At 36.3% G+C, this 22141-nt stretch overlaps 2 protein-coding genes across 10 annotated transcripts in view; both read right to left on the reverse strand.

The window, feature by feature from the left end:
* LOC134792049 (cytosolic carboxypeptidase-like protein 5) overlaps positions 1–6195 on the reverse strand; it is a 31333-nt gene extending 25138 nt beyond the window's left edge. For 5 of the 7 annotated variants that reach the window (XM_063763169.1, XM_063763167.1, XM_063763168.1 and 2 more), the window contains exons 1-6: positions 5661–6194; positions 5108–5259; positions 4566–4691; positions 3728–3938; positions 3051–3172; positions 1–72 (exon numbers count right to left, since the gene is read on the reverse strand). In XM_063763169.1, coding sequence (XP_063619239.1) covers positions 1–72; positions 3051–3172; positions 3728–3938; positions 4566–4691; positions 5108–5259; positions 5661–5763 — 786 coding nt within the window. In that variant the 5' untranslated portion in view covers positions 5764–6194. Of the gene's footprint in view, positions 73–3050; positions 3173–3727; positions 3939–4565; positions 4692–5107; positions 5260–5660 lie in introns of all 7 variants that reach the window. The other 2 variants (XM_063763170.1, XM_063763172.1) reach the window with 2 other exon arrangements.
* Positions 6196–7680: 1485 nt separating this feature from the next.
* LOC134792051 (uncharacterized) overlaps positions 7681–22141 on the reverse strand; it is a 104046-nt gene continuing 89585 nt past the window's right edge. For all 3 annotated transcript variants that reach the window (XM_063763173.1, XM_063763175.1, XM_063763174.1), the window contains exons 2-7: positions 12370–12566; positions 11571–11699; positions 10722–10841; positions 10265–10427; positions 9799–9927; positions 7681–9709 (exon numbers count right to left, since the gene is read on the reverse strand). In XM_063763173.1, coding sequence (XP_063619243.1) covers positions 9478–9709; positions 9799–9927; positions 10265–10427; positions 10722–10841; positions 11571–11699; positions 12370–12566 — 970 coding nt within the window. In that variant the 3' untranslated portion in view covers positions 7681–9477. The remainder of the gene's footprint in view (positions 9710–9798; positions 9928–10264; positions 10428–10721; positions 10842–11570; positions 11700–12369; positions 12567–22141) is intronic.

The raw sequence follows: 22141 nt of genomic DNA on the forward strand, positions 1-22141 counted from the left end.
ATTGAGAAAGCCGTTGAATACGAAGCTTGATGGGGTCTCGCCGGGGTGCACGCGCGCTGATATGAAGATTACCTGGTAAAGTTAAATAAATAGATTTAACAAAACATTATAGGACTCCTCTTCTTCCTCGCGTTATCCCGGCATTTTGCCACGGCTCATGGGAGCCTGGGGTCCGCTTGACAACTAATCCCATGATTTGACGTAGGCACTAGTTTTAACGAAAACGACTGCCATCTGACCTTCCACAGAGAGGAAACTAGGCCTTATTGGGATTAGTCCGGTTTCCTCACGATGTTTTCCTTCACCGAAAAGCGACTGGTAAATATCGAATGATATTTCGTACATAAGTTCCGAAAAACTCATTGGTACGAGCCGGGGTTTGAACCCGCGACCTCCGTATTGCATGTCGCACGCTCTTACCGCTAGGCCACCAGCGCTTCTTCACAAAACATTATAGGACATTTACTACATAAACTAGTGCCTACATCAATTCTTGGGATTAGTTGTCAAGCGGACCCCAGGCTCCCATGAACCGTGGCAAAATGCCGGGATAACGCGAGGCAGGAGGAGGAGGATTATAGGACATTTTTACACATTTACTAGTATTTTTAGCTTTTGTTTAAACAGGCCGTCAAAAAAAGATATTAATTTACAAGTTGTGGGGCCTGTTGGTCAACTATCACCATACCCCGGATTTTCGGGTGCGGTCATGATTTCGTGTGTTTATAACTTGTTTATATTGTAAAAAATAGTTATCAAACTATGAATAAAAAATAGGTAGTTAAAAATAGCTCCAAATGTTCAAACAAATTATGACTTATGACTACACATCGGTAACTCGTGGCATTTAGGTCGCACTTAAAAGATTAGTTTAATTAATTCCTTTTTTTTTTAGTGGTTTCTTTTTATCGACTCGTACAGGAAGAACATTGTCACATCACTAGTCTGTTAGAAACTGTCAAGTGCCACGAGTTACCGATGTGTGCTCATCACTAATCTTTTAAGTGCTACCTAAATGCCACGAGTTACCGATGTGTACTTGTATTTATGACTAACGAAAATGCGGACAAACAATACATTATGACTTAAAACTTTTTGGGAAACAATAGAGACCCTATACCTAAGCTAAGCCTAAGCGTACAGTTATGTAAATCTACATGCAAAAACATTGCCATCCCTTCAGTCAATCGAGTATGACCGACTTACATAAGCCGTTATTAGTGTCACAAGTTATCCGTTTAGTCGCCATGCTGCGTTTAAATAGGGAGTATTACTGCAATGTTCTGCCGCCAGAGTGCAGCACTAATTTGTTTAGTAAACTATAGAGTAACTTAAACATACTAGGCTTAAACAGTTTTTTGACAAGTTTTCACTATGACATTGATGCTTCAAGGCGGTTTGTTTACAGGTGGCCTACCGCGAAACGCGAAAATCGAAATTTCTTTATCTGCCTCTCTATCGATCGAATAGGCAAGAGTGATAGAGAGGCAGAAACCGAACTTTCGATTGTCGTGTTTCACGGTAGGCCATGTAATTGGCCTAGTGACGCCCTCTACGCAGAGTTTTGCGTACTATTCTGCCCTCCTAAGCCGAATAGCGCTATCTCAAAAACAAATGATTTTGAAAATGGAATTCTCAGTAATAGAAACTAAAGTATAAGTTAGCAATGAATTTTCTTTTGAGATAGCGCCACGATAGCGCTCTTTGGCTTAGCTTAGGGCAGTATTGGCAGGGTTGGGCAGTATTTCAATTACATGTATTTGAAATACGTATTTGAAATACATTTTTGTATTTTGTATTTGTATTTCAAATACTACCTGGAAAAGTATTTTGTATTTGGTATTTCAAATACTGCACTCACATGTATTTTGTATTTTGTATTTCAAATACTTCAAGCATCAAAATACATTTCTACAAAATACATTTTATTAAATTCTATAATCCTAAAATTGAACGTTTATTTAAATATAATGTACGACTTGTACGAGGGCAAATACAATGCGCGAGCTATTCTGCGCGAAATTTTTCGTCAACAGCCAGGGTATAGGGTCACTGCAGTAGTTTCCGTCCATGCTCTAGTTTTAGACCACTTGACGGATTAGCAAATAATATATTTCATTTTTAATTTACTACTTGCGAAATATAATTTTAATATGTAGACAGATATACAGGATGTTCTAGCCATTGGACAAAGCCGAAATGTGCATATGCATTAGGGTATTTAGAACCAGTACCAGTACCAGTATACAAAGTATCATAACAATCGATGTAGCGGTTACGAAGAAATTAACAAATTACCTTTTTTTTTTACTTTGGAGCAACCTGCAGGTATGTGTTAGTAGCTCCTGAGGTAATAAATAGTATGAAACCTTCTTCGACCGTTTTGATTATCTTTTTTATTTATGACATTAATAAGATTCTGTCTTTTGACAAATGTCATCATTGCCGCACATTTTCAAACAAATTGTCAAAAGCACTGCCAATGATTAATACAGTATGTTTCTTTTTGTTGTCGATTATTGGAAATAACTTTTGTTTGATAATTTATTTTTATATCTTTTGTTCTAATAAAAAAAATATTACCGTTAGAGCATTTCTGAGAAGCAACCGTACGTGGGATTTCAGGGTTAGTCCAATGGCTAAGGTCACCCTGTACATATTGTTTCGACATTAAGGATTGAAATCAGTCCAAATTTGTGCAGCAATGTAGGTTTATATTCAAATTTCGTCAAGTGGACGAAAACTAGAGCTGGACGAAAACTTGCGCAATGACCCTATAAGTTTTTAGGAAAGGATATTCGTTAAAAAAACTAAATGATTAAACAAAAAAATTTAAAGGTATTTTGTATTTTGTATTTGAAATACATTATTTTAAACACTGTAATTTGTATTTTGTATTTCAAATACCCGTCACCAAAGTAATTTGTATTTGGTATTTCAAATACTTTTAAAAATGTATTTTGTAATTTGTATTTGAAATACGTGGAAGCCAGTATTTTGCCCAACCCTGAGTATTGGAAGCCTGTGTCGAGCCTGCGCGAGTAACTTACCTTCTTGTTCTGGAACTTGAACGCTCTAGGTTTGTTCTCGGGGAACAGGTGTTTGAGTCTGTCCTCGCGCTCGGCCGTGATGCCGTGCCGGGAACTTATTGTCAACAAGTCCACTCGTCTCCCTGTAAACAAACCGAATGTTGTTGACACTTGCGGAACTTATGAAATACCTATAAGTGATCTATTACCTTAAATAAAGTTAAATGGAAGACCTAATTTATGAAATACCTATAGCCTTAAATAAAGTTAAATGGAAGACCTAATTTATGAAATACCTATAGCCTTAAATAAAGTTAAATGGAAGACCTAATTTATGAAATACCTATAGCCTTAGACCTCAATGTTTCGATATTTAACCCTTTTTGGCCCACTTAGATATTATACCACCCTATAACATTAACTTTTTTATAAAGAATTTTCAGGACTTGGGCGATAAGGCTTGAAAAGTGTATTTTATAAAAATCTGGACACTTAAAGTTTGTTATTTGTTTGTTTAACCAAATAAACTCTTCACATTTTTCAAAGTTATTTTTTTAAAAAGCCATTCCCATGGCTATTTGATTACTTACTTTTAAATGAAAAATAAAATTGAATTTTACATGAACAAAATAATAGCTTTCATTTGTGAGTGCATTACCAACTCTATTTTCAAGCACACACGCAACACAATAGCGTACCTTCCAGCGAGTATATAACGCATTCCCTACAGTAGTATATATCGTCCGGGGACTGTGGAGACAGCGCAGGCAGCATCTTGAGGTCTATAGAGTTCAGGGCAATTTGTAGCTCCGCAAACGAGAACGGGTAGGTGAACGCGAAGAACGTCGTCGCCTTCAGGTTGTCTGACGTTCGGTACTTGAAGCTTAGCGTGAATGTATTGTCGTCCATCTGAAAGGGACAACATGATTAATATTTTGTACTTCTGTCTTACTTATACAAATATGTGCATTTTAATGTGTTTTGGTGTTAGATTTTAGGTACATAGTTTGTTATGGGAATTTAATAAAATGTGCAAGGATGTGCAAGAATGAAAAATATTGAATAGAATGGAAACTTTATTATACAGCACTGAGTGTGTTCCCATTCCCACTTTAAAATTTGATTATCTAGGTTTTACTTACCTTTAATTGACAGCCACTTTTGTAAGATTCTAATTTATGTAATGGCTCCTCTACACGATGCGCCAACGTCGGCCAATCCGAGGGACGCAGCTATGCGGTAGAATGAGATAGCAATATCACTTGCTCCCTCTAACGCATAAATGCGTCCCTTGGATTGGCCGACGTTGCCGCATCGTGTAGAGGAGCCATAAGTTAACAACCAAAAGGTATGATGATTCCTATAATAGTGAAAATCATGAACAATACTGCCTTTAATCCTTAATTAAAGTGGAGTACCTATTTTTTTTTGTTATGGCTCTTCTCTGTTAGGATTTTTTTCACCTCTTATGAAGGTAATACAGTAAATTTGTTCATGCAAAAGCTAATGTGAATGTAAGTTTTGTTTAGAACTCACAGAATGTACTGGCCGGTCTTTTATCCTTTCCCACTGTGGTTTCCCGGGCAGTGTCCGTGTGACTGGCGCCATGCCCTGGTTATACATCTTACCCTGCTTGTTCAGGTTTATTAGATTCAGCCGCACCTGCAACACAAACTTATATTAAATGGTGTGTTAAATATTCAACACAGATTCCAACATTATTCTTTAGCTAGTCAAAGCCCTATAAACAGGTTTTCCGCTCCATTGTATATTGAATCTCTATTTCGAAATAAGAAAACAAATGAAGCTGCTATACAATAGCAAAAAAAAAAACTTAACACTAAAAAATCTTACACATATCACCCTAGCCTGACACAAATGAAAGCTTCTGCTTTGAGGGATGTGAAGTGCCAATATACATCTTTGATGAGATTTAGATGCATAAAGATCTATTATTAGATGGTTATAAAGGTGGTTCAACCAGCTTTTTACATAGATCTTTAAAAAGTAAACAAGCAGGGGTGGGAATTGTGTAGATGTGCTATTGGCTTATTTATTTTTTAATTTCTCATACTTACGGTAACAAGAGGCTCTCTGGCTTGGATGCCAAAGTAAAACCAGGTGCGGTTGCCATTCTCAAACTCAGTGCCGGCACAATCTGGCCGAGTCCACATGTTGAACTCATAGTCCGGGGTTTCAGCTATACTTGTTTTTGGGTTAACGGTTGGAGCTGCAAAATAAATGAAACTATAATACTGTCTTCGTGGATGTAATAGTTCCTTATGAAATAAAACTATTTTAATGAATTATATCACATATGAATGTGTTTTAACTTTGAGCCTTTTTGGACCAGTACAAGACAAGTGTAGATATGGAAAAGCCCTAGTCTAAGAAACAAATTTAATAAAGAGACAGTGATCATATAAGAAGCAGCAAATTCTTTCCAGTTAATTGTTGACCTATAAAGGAAAATATCCATTCAGAATCTGCGCAACCTCGGGCGATGTTCCGTCTACAAAACTGTTCATTAGCCATGAAAGACAACCCCGCTTTATTGGCACTACAAATTGGATCACTATAACGGCATTGGACTTTGTAATTTTGGCAAAACAAAAACAATAAGAAACATACCAATAAGCTCCGTAGGCACTCGCTCCACATGACCGAGATTTCCAGAGTCAAAATTGTGTATAAAATAAAATCCACCACACTCAATTATATTGTTGTGATCCATGTTTAAAAAATGTACTGTGGACTACATTCTACAAAAAAGTCGTAAATTAGTCGAGAATTTTGGCACCCTCTGGGTAAACATTTACTTGAAGAATTTGTTCTGCAGAACATTTATATGAATCTGCATGTTTGCTAATATCAAAATGACACTCAAAAACGGAGGCTACACTGTTTTTCTAAACAAAATTATGTAATTTTGTTGACATCGATTGACGGATAACAGCTGATTTGTTTTATTGGTGATCTTTTAATAATTTTCACGCACTCCGTATGAGTATTTGCAAATGGTTTAGCCTTTATAAATATTGTTATTTTTTATGACAAATTTTATTTTGTATGTCATTCACTATTATTGACATTAATTTTTTATTTGGAATTACACTTTACGCCACCGTGAAATTTTATTCAAGATGGCTGCCACCACTGCATTAACAAAGGAAAGTGGGAGAACAGAGACTGCCAGTGCGAAAAAATATGCATAAAAAAGGATACCTACATCATGCTGTTATCTTGCCAAATACTTTCAAATTTAGTAATTAAGTATTTGCTTATCGTAGATTGGTTTCTGTTCCACTACATCCTTTTTTTTAATGTATGATAGTTGATCAAGTATCAATGATATCAATGGTGTGGTATGATTTATATGAAAAGGTTTAGCCAGTTGGTAACCCCTGCTTAGTTCAGCACCTTAAATATAGATGTCACTAGCTAAAGAAAAACTTCTCAGTACAAAAAGGCGCGATATTCAAGGGGGTATTACTGCAATGTTCTGCCGCCAGAGTGCAGCACTAGTGCCTCTAGTTACTGTGCCTTGAACTGTTTTTTGACAAGTTTTCACGGACAATAAAATATAACTTTGATGCATCCAGGCGATTTGTTAACAGGGCCTACCGGGAAACGCGAAAATCGAAATTTAGTTATCTGCCTCTTTATCGCTCGAATATGCAATTGTGATAGAGAGGTTAGATAACGAAATTTAGATTTTCTTGTTTCGCGGTAGACCTCCAGATTGTGATGAATTGTGGTAGTGGCGCCCCCTACGCAGAGTTTCCCGTAATATTCCCTAATTTGCCGAGTTTTTCTACTGACGAGGTATTTTTCTGTGCCATACTCTGGCTATGCGGTCTATAAAGGACTTTTAAGAAGATACTTATAGCATAGAATACCTAATCATAATTTACGATTTGGGTTAATGTTTCCATGCGCCATCGCCGCCATCCTATCACCCTCGAAGCAGAGACTAATATAGGTAGGTAATTACAGCGCCATCTGCGTTAAGCGCATTAAGCTTAACTTGTTAAGCTATAAACTATTTTATTATTAACTTGTTATTAGCGCATTGAATGCTTTTCTGTAAATTCATCGCCGCATTCATCAGTGTTCACATGTCTTTTCCGACAACCTGGGGCCAATTGCATTATAAATATACTTAAAATAAAACAACAATTCTTATATTCAATTACCTAATAGTTCCGTTGTGATACCAGTTGACTTGAGTTAAGTTTTATTCTAACTACTTATACGTATAGCTGCGAAGCTGATTGGTAGTTGTGATAAATTGAGTTCTGTAGGGATCTCTTTATTGTATGGCCCATAACCTAGAACTATAGTCTTATAGTCTGTATCTTTAGGTATCTAAATAAAAGTAAACAAAATCTACCCTCAACTAGCTTAAGGAGCCCTTACAGATGAAGACATTACATGATCAAATAATGTAGGTTAAAGTCAGGTCGTTCAGTGACTGATCCAGGCGGTTGGTTTGGTTGGTTAACCAATAAATTTAATGTTATAACTACCCTACCCGATAATGTACAAAATTACTTGGTTACTTTTATTTAAATACCTAAAGATACAGAGTATAGACGGGTGTCACGGGTGTCGCTGGTAGTAGAGGGTTACAACAAATAAAAAGGAATAGTTTAACTTCAAAATTGTATTTTCACGTTGTCCTTACGAGTATAACAAAATTAAATAGCTTTATTAAGTATACAATAATAATAGGTTACTTAGGCGTGGCACTTACCTAAGGATTATAAAAATTACATTCCTTACGATTTCGAACAACTTGGCCAATAAATGCCTTCATCACAAAAATCATGTTACTTGTTAGATTCTACGAGTAATACCTAACTATGGACTACACTTTTTGCAATCTACTTAATATGTCTTTTGTGAGCATGGTTGAGTGTGATGCTAAAACATTTTTATGAACATATTGCAAATCATCACCAAACATTTGATGGTGATCGGTTAAAAAAAACGCAATGTATTATGAATTTTGGCAACTTCTTTTGGCAATTTCACCAAAATAATGATAACTGAAGAATGTATGTATACATAGTAGGTTGTTAATTTTCCTGATTTTCAAAATAAATATAGGGTAAACTGGCCACCTGTTACTGGCGAATTACCCTAAAACTGACGTGTTGTATCAAAATATTATAGACGATGTCAAATAAATAAAAATATCACATTTCGGAACTACGACTAGGGGTAATATGTGTTTTGTATGAATGTACCTACTTATCTTAACTTAATTTCTTAAATAGTTACCAAGATACGTACAACGAAATCAAAGAAAAGACTTCTACACGTTACAAATGACACTGAGCGAACTATATACTGTCAGTACCTTAGTCGAAAATTAATGATTAATGATGCATCTAAGTTTTTTTGGTTTATGAGATAAGTAGTATTTAGCAAATAGCAAAACCATATAAGAAAATACGTTATAGGAATTACTAAATATTTATATGCTTTCTTGTCGTTTCTGTAATACGATAACGTTTTGATAGCTATGATAGGTATTTAAAACAATTTCAAGCACTTGCTTTTGTTGGGCACTTTCATAATTATGTTAACAGGATCATTCATAAGTAGCTTAACACCATGCTTGTTCTGCTTCTTTTCTGCACTCATGCTATGACAATAATTTCATTGAATAAAAATCTAGGATGGAAAACAAACATATTATTTTTACGACTAGGACACATATACATATACATATGAGCATTTCACATAATACAATACACACCGTACATAATACTCACATACATATTATGACGTTATAAACAATTTTGAATTAGGAATAATTTGTCAATTAAATTAAAATAGCAATTTTATGACAAACTAATTTTAAATAACTTTAATTGTTATAACATTCATTCACATTCCTGAATTGATCTCTTATTCACATCCATTTCTTACAGACGATATTTGGCGGAACATATTGCTATACATAGAGCAAATAAAGTACGATAACAATTGATTTAAACTGATTGAGTAATTATTCTGAGCATAGGTTAACAATAATTACATACTTTGCGTCTGTACTATAACTTATATTTAGGTAGGTTCAAAAAATATTACACAATATAATCAGAAGTGGGTTTACTTTAGTACTTAGTTCTTAACACGTATATAAGTAGTGAGAGTGAATTTTATTTTCAGTAAGTGTGACAATTCGTCAGATGGTGCTACTAACGGAAGACAGACGTGATTATTTGAGCTAACATTAAAATCAATATGCAAAGGTAATGGCTTAATGGAAAAAATTACATCGTACTCGGTTCCGTCTACAACATGCCTCGATTAGACGGGTTCAATATGACCTCGCCCGATCATCCTAATTATCAAAATTAGTTCACATTTTCCTCATCAAACATAATAATTATATAATTATCTAATGATTTCAGTCCTTTGAGATCGGTTAGCCCTAGCCCTTTCCTTCGTTAGGTATCGTAATGGATACTGTGGCTGGTCTGGTGCGGTCTGAGGCCTTGTGGACGCTGGCATGCACGGGGGCGCGGCATATCTCGTCGGTCGTCGTCAGCTTACACTCGACAACTCTGTAGTTGCACGTCGGCGACCCGCAGTCGAAGTCGGGGCGAGTCACAGCATTCGGGATGTTGTTCTGAATCATGGGCTCTTCTTTGAACGGTGGACAACTGGAAAAACAGACCACGTTATATTGCCTTGAAATTAAGCATATTAAACATTCAAAATTACTGACCAGATTATTAAGTGTAATACCAACCTCATAGGGGGTGGAGTTGGAGACCGTGAAAGAGGGAAGCTTGCTACTTCTCTGGATATGGCGAGAGACTTGATAGATCCAAATGTTGCTTCAGGGCTTAACGGAGCTCCTAAAACTGACGCCATACCGCTGGAACAAACAAGGCATTATTAGGCTATAGCATTACTTATAATTGAAAATGTCAGTGCTTTTAAAGAAGTAACATAATATAAAAATAGATTCCTAAAAAAAATATAAATATTGACCAAATACGAGTGAAAGTGATTGAATAATTACAAGTCTTACAACAATAAATATGATATACAAATATGTACAAAAAAATATTGAAAAAAGTATATACAGTTGGTAACTCTTGAAGACTAATCTTAATTTAGGTAAGATATAGTATTTGGGAGTGAGGGCGTCGAGCAGAGTTATTTGTAAATAACAATTAACACATATTCTGAGTATGTCGGTAGACACTTACACGACGGAGTCAGATGGCACAAGGAAAGGTAAAGGCGGCGGGCAGGGTGCGTCAGCACGGGCGGGCGATGCAGGCTCCACGGAGCGCGGGCAGCGTGGAGATTCACCGTCCTCCACCAGCCCGAGCCAACTGCGTATACCACGCAATATACCGCTAGGACTACCTGTAAAATTATAAACAATAACTAAGCATTAGTGATTGATGATTTATTATAATTAATCATTAAATTATATCGAAGCACTTTTCCAACTCGAAGCTGCTGATGCTTGACGGCCTTAGAAGCGGCGTTGGGATTAGTTTTTGCGAATGTTTTAATCACCCTTATCTTTCTTATAAAAATATTTGATACATGTCAATTGTGGTCCATAGACGCCACAGTCCCGAACAGGCTATGTTCGGGACTGTGGTTCGGGACCGATACCAGTTAATTGACAAGCAGTTCATGACAGTAACTTACGGGAATATTTTCTGCTATTTTGTGGGCTCAAGGGATAGAAGTCCCCGTGAATGGGGCAGTGGAATGCCAGTCTCCTTTGGCGTCGCTGGGCGGCACGCATCAGTATGCATAACACGATACCTGCAACAATCAATTATATTGTTATATTTAAACCACATTTGATAAAACACATAATGTTTAATTTTAGACCTTTCGAAGTACAACATACGGTCCAAATCTAAATGGGCTCGATGCTTGACTTGGGCAGTTTAGTCTTAGGTCGGATATTGTTCGAGTATTTAGCATACAAGTTAAACAGTAGACACGGCGTGATATGCGTACGCGTTGGTATCTACGGTGATGTTTTTAATTAGAAGTCTAGTCATTCATTTACGTCAACAGAAACCAGTAGTCACCCTAGACATCAAATCATTCTGAACGTACCGCTGTTAAGTAAATTTGCTTATATCATGTACACACACACACAAACACACATACATTTATAGCGTATTCCAACACACTTAGGTACATGAAATTTAAAATATTCGATTTTAAATTATTAGAATTAAATTAAATTTAATGTAAAATTGAATTAAAAAGATAACAGTTTACATCTGAGTATTAAACCGATATACAATCATTAAAATACCTACATAAAAAAGCCGACCACGATTTGTACGTCATACACAGAACACGTGGCTATTTTAAGGAAGTTTATTTCATAAATTGATGCGTCTACAGAATAATATTTGTCTTTAGAACGTACGTAATTTAATTTGTTTATAGTTATATCATTTGATATTCAAGGGTGTTGTTGGTCTGTTTGCGTAATATTATAAAAGAATAATTGAATTTTACATTATTACTAACCAGCAATTGTCATAAGTGCTCCGGCGACTATGCAAACGGGGCCGAGCACCCGAGAGTTTCCCGTAAATGCGATCCGCTCTTGATAATGATCCTGCTCTTCATTCTCCCCACGGACACGGTACGACGTAGCTGTAAAAAAATCATTTTAATTGTAGCGTCATACAAAAGCCATCATTATGGAAAAATCATTCGTCATTACGAAGTCTTTTATTTCTGAGGATATAACAACCTCCATTCATTAACGTTTTGCTTTTACGAAGCTTTTTTGAAAACGACGTACTCCTTGCTACATTATTGTTACTTACGCCATCTATATTTTAGCGTCAACATCAATAACATTTCAATCTTAAAATTGGAATGGTAATTTGAATTATAGACTGGTTACCCAGCCATAGTGCGCTATTCTTAAAACACAATTTTCTACTTCCGGTCAATTGGTCGAATTGAATAGCCTAGTTTCCTATTGAAAAGTTATCGCAATCATGAATTTCATCAAATTATATTCATGATCGCGGGAAATAAATAATTTAAAAAGGTTTAACCTCACGTAAAGGTCGTAACAAAGGCTTGTTGGTTTATTCTGCTTGGAAAATATACTTTAGCAAGCCATTTCCGTCAGTAGAAAAAAGGCGGCAAATTGGAAAAATTAAGGTGCATAAAGTGGTCCTCCCATAGAAAATTTGAATTTCGTGCCTTTTTCCACTGACCTACTTTGTTTGCCATATTTAATGTATATTGTAGAGAAAATGTGGAAACTCTAAACACCTACAAAATCGACATTGCAGAAATGTAGACTAACCAGTAAGCACGCATCCAACCAGCATGAAGAGGAAGCCGAATATGGGTAGGACGATTTGGCAGTTGGCGGCGACCACGACGCCGGCCACCGCCAGGCCGCCCTCAACTTTCTCGACGCGCAGTCTTGAGATGGCGGGCGGGCATCTTGGCTTGCCCACCGGGGCTCGGACTAGGGGCTCGCCTGGAGGTGACGTTGTCCTGAAGCAAAGAAAGTAGGAATTTAGTAAAATAGTCGACAATACATAATAGTAGGTACTTACCTACAGGTAAAATCTAGTACACATCTAGTACTCCTACTTAGTCTGGAAAGAGCAGTAGGCTACATAGGTATATTATTTATAGGTACCTATAGAAGCAACTACATATAGAAGTATGTAGTAAACTGCACAAGTTGTTCTCAGAAATCGCGAAGCTGGTGATCGAAGAGCTGGCGGCTACCTCGCACAACGTATCAGCATTGCGATATAGCGAGGAAATGCCGCCAGCATCCTTGGTACAGGGCCTATTTTAGATTTAAGCTATAGTTATTAATTTCGTTTAGTAGTACCACTGCATGTAGGTATATGTACATATATCTTGTATGTAAATAAATGTTTTTTATTCTTTTAAACTTATTTGGTAATCGGGATTTGCAACGTCTTTTACGTCTCTGTTTGAAATCTTTGGCTACAAATATAATGACCACCAAAAAATACTTTGGTACCCTAAATAAAAAAATCATGCTTACCAAAAAAAATTACTGAACACCAAAAAAAATAAGGCCTAAAAATACAAAAGTACCACCATTTTAATTACGATTGCACTTCAAATTGTATTCAAATACCAAATATATTGAATGATCACCAAAAATCATTAATGATCACCAAATCTTGAAGACCAAATTAATGCGATATTTTCACCTAAATAAACCACTATGATTACCAAAAAATTTATACATATTACCAAATAAAGTAAACTGATGCCAAAATTACTAGCCCCTCCCGCTCAACCCCCCGTACCCCGCACCGCATACCTACCTTACCTAATCTACTTTTCTAGTAGCATTTAGTTATGCTACTAGAAAAGTAAGTCAAACTCAAATCAGTTAAGTGGGTTAGGTTAGCACTGCGACCCTTACAGAAACGAAATGGTACTAGAAAAGTAGGTTAGGTTAGGTTTGAACTGCGACCTTTACAGAAACGAAATGCTACTATAAAAGTGGGTTAGGTTAGGTTAGAACTGCGATCCTCACAGAACCGAAATGCTACTAAAAAGTGGGCTAGGTTAAGTTTCAACTGCTACCCATACAGATACGAAATGCTACTAGAAAAGTGGGTTAGGTTAGGTTTGAACTGCGACCCATACAGAAACGAAATGCTATCAGAAAAGTGGGTTAGGTTAGGTTTGAACTGCGACCCATACAGAAACGAAATGCTATCAGAAAAGTGGGTTAGGTTAGGTTTGAACTGCGACCCTTACAGAAAAGAAATGCTACTAGAAAAGTGGGATAGGTTAGGTTTGAACTGCGACCCTTACAGAAAAGAAATGCTACTAGAAAAGTGGGTTAGGTTAGGTTTGAACTGCGACCCTTGCAGAAAAGAAATGCTACTAGAAAAGTGGGTTAGGTTAGGTTTGAACTGCGACCCTTACAAAAAAGAAATGCTACTAGAAAAGTGGGTTAGGTTAGGTTTGAACTGCGACCCTTACAAAAACGAAATGCTACTAGAAAAGTGGGTTAGGTTAGGTTTGAACTGCGACCCTTACAGAAAAAAAATGCTACTAGAGAAGTGGGTTAGGTTAGGTTTGAACTGCGAACCTTGCAGAAAAGAAATGCTACTAGAAAAGTGGGTTGGGTTAGGTTTGAACTGCGACCCATACAGAAACGAAATGCTACTAGAAAAGTGGGTTAGGTTAGGTTAGAACTGCGACTGTTACAGAAATAAAATGCTACTAGAAAAAGGTGACGAAGTGGATTAATTAATCTAATAGGATAACGGTAATTATATTAAATATTTGCACATTTTTAATTAAAATGTGGTTACAATTTTGGTGGTCATTTACAATTTTTGGGTTTACAATGATTATTTTGGAGTCATTTGCTTTAATATGATATCAAGATTTAAACATTTGGTTATAATTTTACATTAAAATGGAGTTCTAATTTTGGTGGTCATTTACTATTTTTGGGTTTACAATGATTATTTTGGTGTCATTTTCTTTAATAGGATAGCAAGATGTAAAAATTTGGTTATCATTTCACATTAAAATGGGGTTTGAAATTTGGTAATCATTTAGTATTTTTGGGTTAATAATGATTAGTTTGGTGTCATTTCCTTTAAAAGGATAGTAAAGTGTAATAAAATTGGTAATCATTTCACATTAAAATGGTGTTATAATTTTGGTGATCATTCATTATTTTAGGGTGGTAAAATAGATTTTTTTGGTATTAAATTTTACTAAATCTGGTGATCAGTTAAATAGCAGCCGAAATCTTTGTGTGATGAATTATGGCGAAAGACTTAATTTTAAATTAAATTTGAAGTACTGTCCGCTGTCCGGCCACGTTGGCGGTTGACATGGGCAGCTGCTGCGCGTATTAATATAACAATATGTATTTCACACACGTTGGCGGTGAAACAAGATTTCTAAACAAAAGTAATTTAACGAATAGCCTTAGCACTTGCCTTAGCAAAAATTTAAAAAAGATACTCAATATGTCTCTAACGAAAATAGCTGATGATACAAATTCATCACAAACTTTTATGAACAACATATAAGTTTTCTAAGGCAACGAACTCCGAGTGTCTTTTAAATAAGATTATTTTGTTAAGACGTGGGCGAATCTCATAATTCTAAATCGATGAATAATAAAGTAGGTACCTACCTACTACTATTTAGTAGGTACCATAAAATGGGGTGAGTTGGGTGAAATTTGACTTTCAAACCTCGATAAAAAATTATATTTACATGTGAAAACTGAATGGTGTATATAATAAGTGGTTCAGACGTTTGTATTTTAGTTTGTATTTTATTTTGGGTAGTTCCATTTCATAACTTTGACGATAAAGAGGAAAACCCACCTCACCCCGTAGTGCCTCGTATTTAGGGTGAGAGGGTTTTTCATACAAAGGTGATTTTGGAAGATAGTTGGATCGTTTTTTTTTATTATACGCATTACTATAGCCCCATTTTAAATTGGAATACATTATTTTTGTAGCCGTAGCCTTAAAATCGCTTCTCACCCCCCTCTCAAACCTTCTCTCCCCATTCATAACCCAACTCTCCCCGCGAAACCTACTCACCCCGTTTTACGGTACCTATTTAATATGAATACACAATTTCGCACAAAGTTATTTAACTTGGGGTATTTGAACTCTTATGAAAGAAGTTTGAGTGAAGATAATACCCTGCCCTTTCCAACTTTCCTTACATTACTAGTCATTATATATTTTTTGGTTGACTTATTTAGGAATGACCTTATTGAATGACGGATTATTTTACAAATGGATAGTTTTGCGAATTTTGCAATTTTTTTACGCATTAGGAATTAGGAACGATATTCGTTGGGATTACTTACTAATATACAGATACTTAAACTGCTTAATACCTAGTTGTAAATACATAAAGCACCTAGTAACAGTACCCAATCAATCAATAGTTTTAGCCCCCTGTCGCCTACCGCTGAATACAGGCCTCTCGTGTATTCTCATTTGTCCCCGCCGGGCCCAGATGGGAATAGGTGTTATCACTTTTCATATAAATCATGCCCAATTGTCCCAGTCTCATGTATGGTGGCGGTCACGTAGGGCGGAGACAAATGGAAGTACACCGCTAAGGATGGTATTCCACCTAACAAGTATCTTTGTCCAATGTGTATTGCGTCTCACATTTTGCTTAATGAGAGAGAGAGACGCAATGACAATTGGACAAAGAAATTGGACAGGTGGAATACCACCCAAATAGACCACTTCTCTTCGTGGGTACGCCACTTATCTCGGTCCTGGGCTAGTCTCATCCACACACACAGTACAGTAGGAACAGTATTACGTCTATTTATTTCTCTTGTTGCAATACATTGTCAACTAAGTGACACAACTGTTGGCTCCGAGCAAATGTCTTGTAATTTTGGCTCAGCCTTGAGTTTCTCGTACGGGGGACTAAGTCTAGTTTATTTTTGCTTGTGTCTAATTATTCACTAACGAGCTTTTACACTCTCGATGTTCCTATACACGGTTTTAATAAGCATAGATATTATACAGGGCGTCACTTTAAGAGGAACCGTCGTTCATGCAAGCGCGGTACTCTTGCGGTAGGGATCTAAATCTTAAGAACTAAAAAAAAACATAGGTGCTCTAATGTGCATCACTAATAAATAAAACCCATTAGGATTATTACAAACAGGGTCAACTAATTTGACTTACCATTCCATAGGTAGCTTTTACAATTGTTAATTTTAAGAAATTTTAATAGAAGAATTTTAACGTAAGTCTAATCATTACAATGCATTCGGTACGTGAAGGGAAATAATTTAAAACATATATTTGTGCTATTCTGAGATATTTCTGTTAATATAGTAGGTAGTTATTACTATTCCTAGCGCAAAGAAAACCGCAGCCAAATAACACTATGTTTGGGATGTGTGAGTGATACCCTACTTATATGTAGACTGTTGTGTTCCTGCCGGTGAGTAAGTTAGGTTGCCAGAGTTCTAGGAGGGTGCCGAGTGTTATAGCATGTAATAACTCCTCTGGAGTTGCAGGCGTACCTACATAGGCTACCGAGACTGCTTGCCATCAGGCGGGCAGTATGCTTGTTTGCCACCGACGTAGTATGTATAAAAAGTCTCAGATGGTGGCACTTAGGCAGGTAAATAACCCTATTGTCGGCAACCCCCTTTCATTTATCTCGTTTTCAATGTGTAGCATCTGTTAATTATTAATACCTATAGATAACCTCAATGTCACCACAACGTCCGGAATAACCAGCTAGCGAAACGTATCCTGGAACCTAAAAAATTGACCCAACAAAATATTCCACGAATCTCTTTACAACTTTCATTTTACGCCTTTTCTCCAAAGGGACAAATTGAATTACATAGATAGACATTGTAGCACGTTTGCAAATAGTGTCCTTTTTGAGGGGTAGTGAATTCTCGAATTTATTTTTAGCATCCATCCCGGTTTATTCGTCCGGATTATGTGCACCCGTGCACATACGCATGCTCAAGTGATACCTACCATAAGTACAAAGCATCACTCTGTGGGTGTATTGTTGAATCTTGAGTGTGTTATTGACGTATAAATTTATTACTTAGTTTCTTGTGCTCGCCTCAGGCGCAAATCCATTCATGTGTCGCCGCCCGCCCGTCTCTTTATAGAAAGCCAAGCCCTACCTAAGTAAAATTAGGTAGGTACTTTTGTACTTTGCCCTTTTCGTAATATGAGTAGAAACTTACTAGCACTTAGCACTAAATAGAGCACTTTATCATCCCCCTTCTATATTAATTCATATAAGTTGGTTTGAAGGAATATCACAAATAGTGTATCACATTCAACATAACATAAGACTAATGTAATACAACAAACATGAATATAAAACTAACTAAAGCTCATTAATAAAAATACATATAAAGATTTTGTGCCCTTGGTCACCCCCAACACGCAGGCAGCGTTCCCGCGCTGGTTGCGATTGCAATTCTCTGCGCGAGAAATCTGCCCGCGCGGTGCTCGTCTGTTGCCTCCCTCAACTGTTGGTTGGTTTGGTATATTATTCAAGATTCTTATACAATACAATATTGATTGTGTGGGCAGCACGTCAACATCAACAGCTGTCGACAGTTACGACCACTTTACTAGTCATTCAATAGGTTAATAAAATAATCCGGCTGTTATAAAGATTTTCTCACTTCTCCCGGTCCAGTCTTCTTTATTAGTTCTGAAACGTGAGGTTATTTTTAGGAGCTATGCATCGCAATACCAATACCACAAAACCGTAATGTTTACTGTGTTTTATAGTGCGGCAAATGGTGCGTCTACATGTAACAGATGCGATGAAGACGTAAAAAAGCCCACATAAAACAGAGAATAACGGAAAGCTCCTGGTCGTGATAAAAGGTCGACAGTTAAACAAAAGGTGATTTATTGTCTATGCTGTAATGCTGTAATTTATACAATGGCGCACTTTAGTGTTTGAAATTTCCATACAGTGACCAGTTTTCATTTTAAGTGTTTGACTAAGTAGGTGTCGTTGAAAAATGTAGGTATAGGCAGAAATAATAATATACTGTTTTTAATGCAAAGAGAGTCTGATACCTACATCTTGTATGCATGTTTTTATCGTCACTCCAATCTACACATATTCGACGCGCATCACGTACGAAAGCCTGTTCATATTCACAGATGTTACGTAGGTACTTATTTTTTATTAAGGTAACCAGGAATAATATTGGAAACAAGCATGAATAATCAATGAATTTCATGTCGATAAAAAGATAAAGGTTTAAACATAGCTGTCTTTTTAATATCAAACCAATCCACTTGCTGGAAAATAATCGAAATGTATTACTAGTTATAACATACGTTACGATTGTTACGATAAAAAAAAATAGAAGGAAATATTCGTAATTATAGGTACTTACTTAAGTGGTTTTTAGTGATTGATGGATAGGTAGATATAAAATCCATTTGGATTTAAGAAAAATTACTTTTATGGTATTAGATAATTAGAGTACCTAAGTACCAAATTGCTTGTGTGCCTATAGTTATAGTTACAGTAGTTTCTAACATTCTGAACCTAATTTTACGAAACTGAAATGTACCTAATCACTAATCATATATTTATTTGTAAATGGATTCTCGACTTTAGTTATTTTTAAATTGCAAAATCGAAGAAACGATGTTTTACTCTTCGTTTTAATAACATTGTCTTCGAGTAGAAAGCAACAAACGCCCGTAACTACATTTAATAAAGTATTTTTTCTGTGAACGTTACTCTGTATATACCGAGTGCCTAAGACATAGATTAGCCATCTATAAATATTGAACGTTTCCAAAATTAAATTGTATCAAAGTATTTCAGTCAACACAGATTGCCAACAAGAACTCTACATATACATTTGCGATTTTGATTTCGACGTTATAACTAGAATCTAATAGCTTTTTAAGTGCCACGCCGGCTGTTTACGGCTGAAATTGGTGATAATGGGTGCCTTTAGAACATCTTATGTTAACTTACATTTCACCACATCAAAACAGTAACAGTAACTTTAGTATGCAATACTACAAAATATACTTTAGATCTTTGGGACAAATGTATTTATTTGCAGCCAGAAATCGAAGATTTATAAAGGAAGCTTTGAAAATTGGGAGGATATTTACCTTTAGGCATGAGAATCAAGTGGAAGAGCAACAGAAAATATGCATTAGAGTCGGACCAAGCTAACTCTGCATGCCATTTGCAATGACAAAGTATGGTAATGTCAAATATCTACGAGAATATGACTCTGCGGTAATATACCTACTACAAATAATGCGACATTTTCTCGCCCTCAGAGGCCCAGACTTGTCATGTAGTCAAAACTATTGACGTAGCCCCTTCAAAAATGGAATCTTGAGCGTTGCGAGGGTTTCAAAGCTCGTGCTTAAACAAAATTTGGCCCCGAGTGAAACACACCAACCCGAAGCAAATATTAAACAAAATCAAACCAAATCAAATCCAAAGGAATGTGTAAAGGAATCATCATTTAAAAGTCAGTTCTACTAGCAAACATAAGAAAACAACTCAAAATTTGCATTTGATTACTTTGCCTCACATGTGAATAAAATGCAACTTTGCTATCCGTTTTTGAAGTACAAAGTAAGCCTTTCCGAGCTGCTGTGATGAAAATGAATAAGCGCCATTTCTTTGTATTTTTTCGCGTTTGACGTTCCGTTGAAGCGAAAAATACCGGAGTAGAGGTCACAATAATATCAACTGTATATCTAATTAACTAGGAAACGTCGCCTTTCTCAGACGTAAAAATGATTAAAATACAATAGCAACTCGACCCAGTCCGCTTATGGAGAACAAAGAGTGTAGGTAGGAATGATTTATTTAAATAATTGGAGTTACTTCCGTTTAGATAGTTATTTAGGTAGGTGCGGTAGCTTATAATATGTTAAGTCAAATCCTCTATTATTTATAATTGTATTCTCTAAAATTCGACAGGATCTGACAATTTCGCCGCACTTACAGCACATGGTCTAGGTACGAGAGCGAAATAACGATCTTAAACTATGTATAGTTCGATTATTTTTGTTTTTTTCAGCCATATATCAAAATAATTATAAAAGTTAGTGCTTTGCTCCAGCAAGGCTCAGTAGCTGAAATAGCTATTTACAGGCACCTAATAAAAGAGCTCAAAGCATGTTTTATTCAATCTGTTCCATTTCGTAACCTTTGCGTGTATGTATTTATTTACCTACTTACGGCCGCCAGTCCAAAACCAATAAGTTTTAGCGTCAACCCATTTCTGTCATCTAAATCCCAGTAAAGCTAAAAGAGTGCACGACACAATCGCTTATTGATCAACAGTTTATGGTTAACGGTGTTTCCGGGCTGCCGGCGCCATTACCGTACAGTTTCCAATTCGCTGGCCATAGAAAAATTCGATTTGAGCGCGAATTCTATTGTTACACTTCCGGAAGAATTGGCCGTTTCTATCTCGTCGAATACCGGAGTTTCCTGCTTAACAAATATATGTAGTCTGGTCAGCCAACCGTATCGGTGGCAATGTAAAATAAATCAGATTATGGTAACCCGTAGGTATTAACCCTCAAAGACAATGATCCTGACCACTGATACTCTACTACATAAAAAAATATATGCAGGTACGTTGGATTACCGAAATATTTTTTTTTATATCATACTTTGTTTTGATAAATACTAAGCGTTAAATTCAGATGGATGCATTCGGCTTTCAAAGGAAGTGTTAACGCGTTAACCCATTTAATTCGGCTCTATATTTGACTCGTGCAGAATGCAATGATATTAAAATGATTTATACAATCAAATGGTCAAAATGATTTATTGATACAACGAAATACAATTATTAGGTAAACATAATAAAAACTTGACTTGAAATAAAGAAATGTTTGTGTTTTTTTTTCATTTCCGCATTTCAGGCACGTATGAACACTCAACTTTTCTCCTTATAAATCCGTTTTTACCACAATTAGCTACGAGTAAACCATCAGTGTCACACGCAAAGATTACCTGCCTCTGATAGGTTATTCTGGTCGCTCTGGGGGGCAATTTACCGTCATTAGCCGCTGAGAATAGTTCGCTGTGTGGGGGAATAGAATGACATCGCTCGCGGTATCCTGTCGTATGTAAGGCCAAACAGAATGTTGGCAAAAAAATCAGTTTTACACGATGACGCATTTGGCGCAACCCGTTCTGCGTAAGAGAGTATCGTTCGAGAATTATTTTAAATAGGTGTCAAAACTAGACTATCTACGTAAAGTATAGTTCCGTTACCATTTTCCCGGTAAAATAATCAACTGGTTTCTAGCGCAAGTAGATGGTCCTTAGATGCATACGTGATAAAGTAATGTCCCTCTGATACACTTTAAAAGCCAAATCTTTGAAGATGGAGGTGAATTCCATGAATCCCTTACTGTACTAAATAAAATGGTGTCCAAAACTGTGAGCTCCTTGAACATGCAAATATACAGTTAGCTGCAATATTGCATGGACACATTATGTATGAATTCATTCATAAAGTGGCCGTGCAATTTTGCGGCTGAGTGAACAAA

Source organism: Cydia splendana, chromosome 7 (assembly GCF_910591565.1).
Source record: "Cydia splendana chromosome 7, ilCydSple1.2, whole genome shotgun sequence".
Taxonomy (NCBI): Eukaryota; Metazoa; Arthropoda; class Insecta; order Lepidoptera; family Tortricidae; genus Cydia; species Cydia splendana.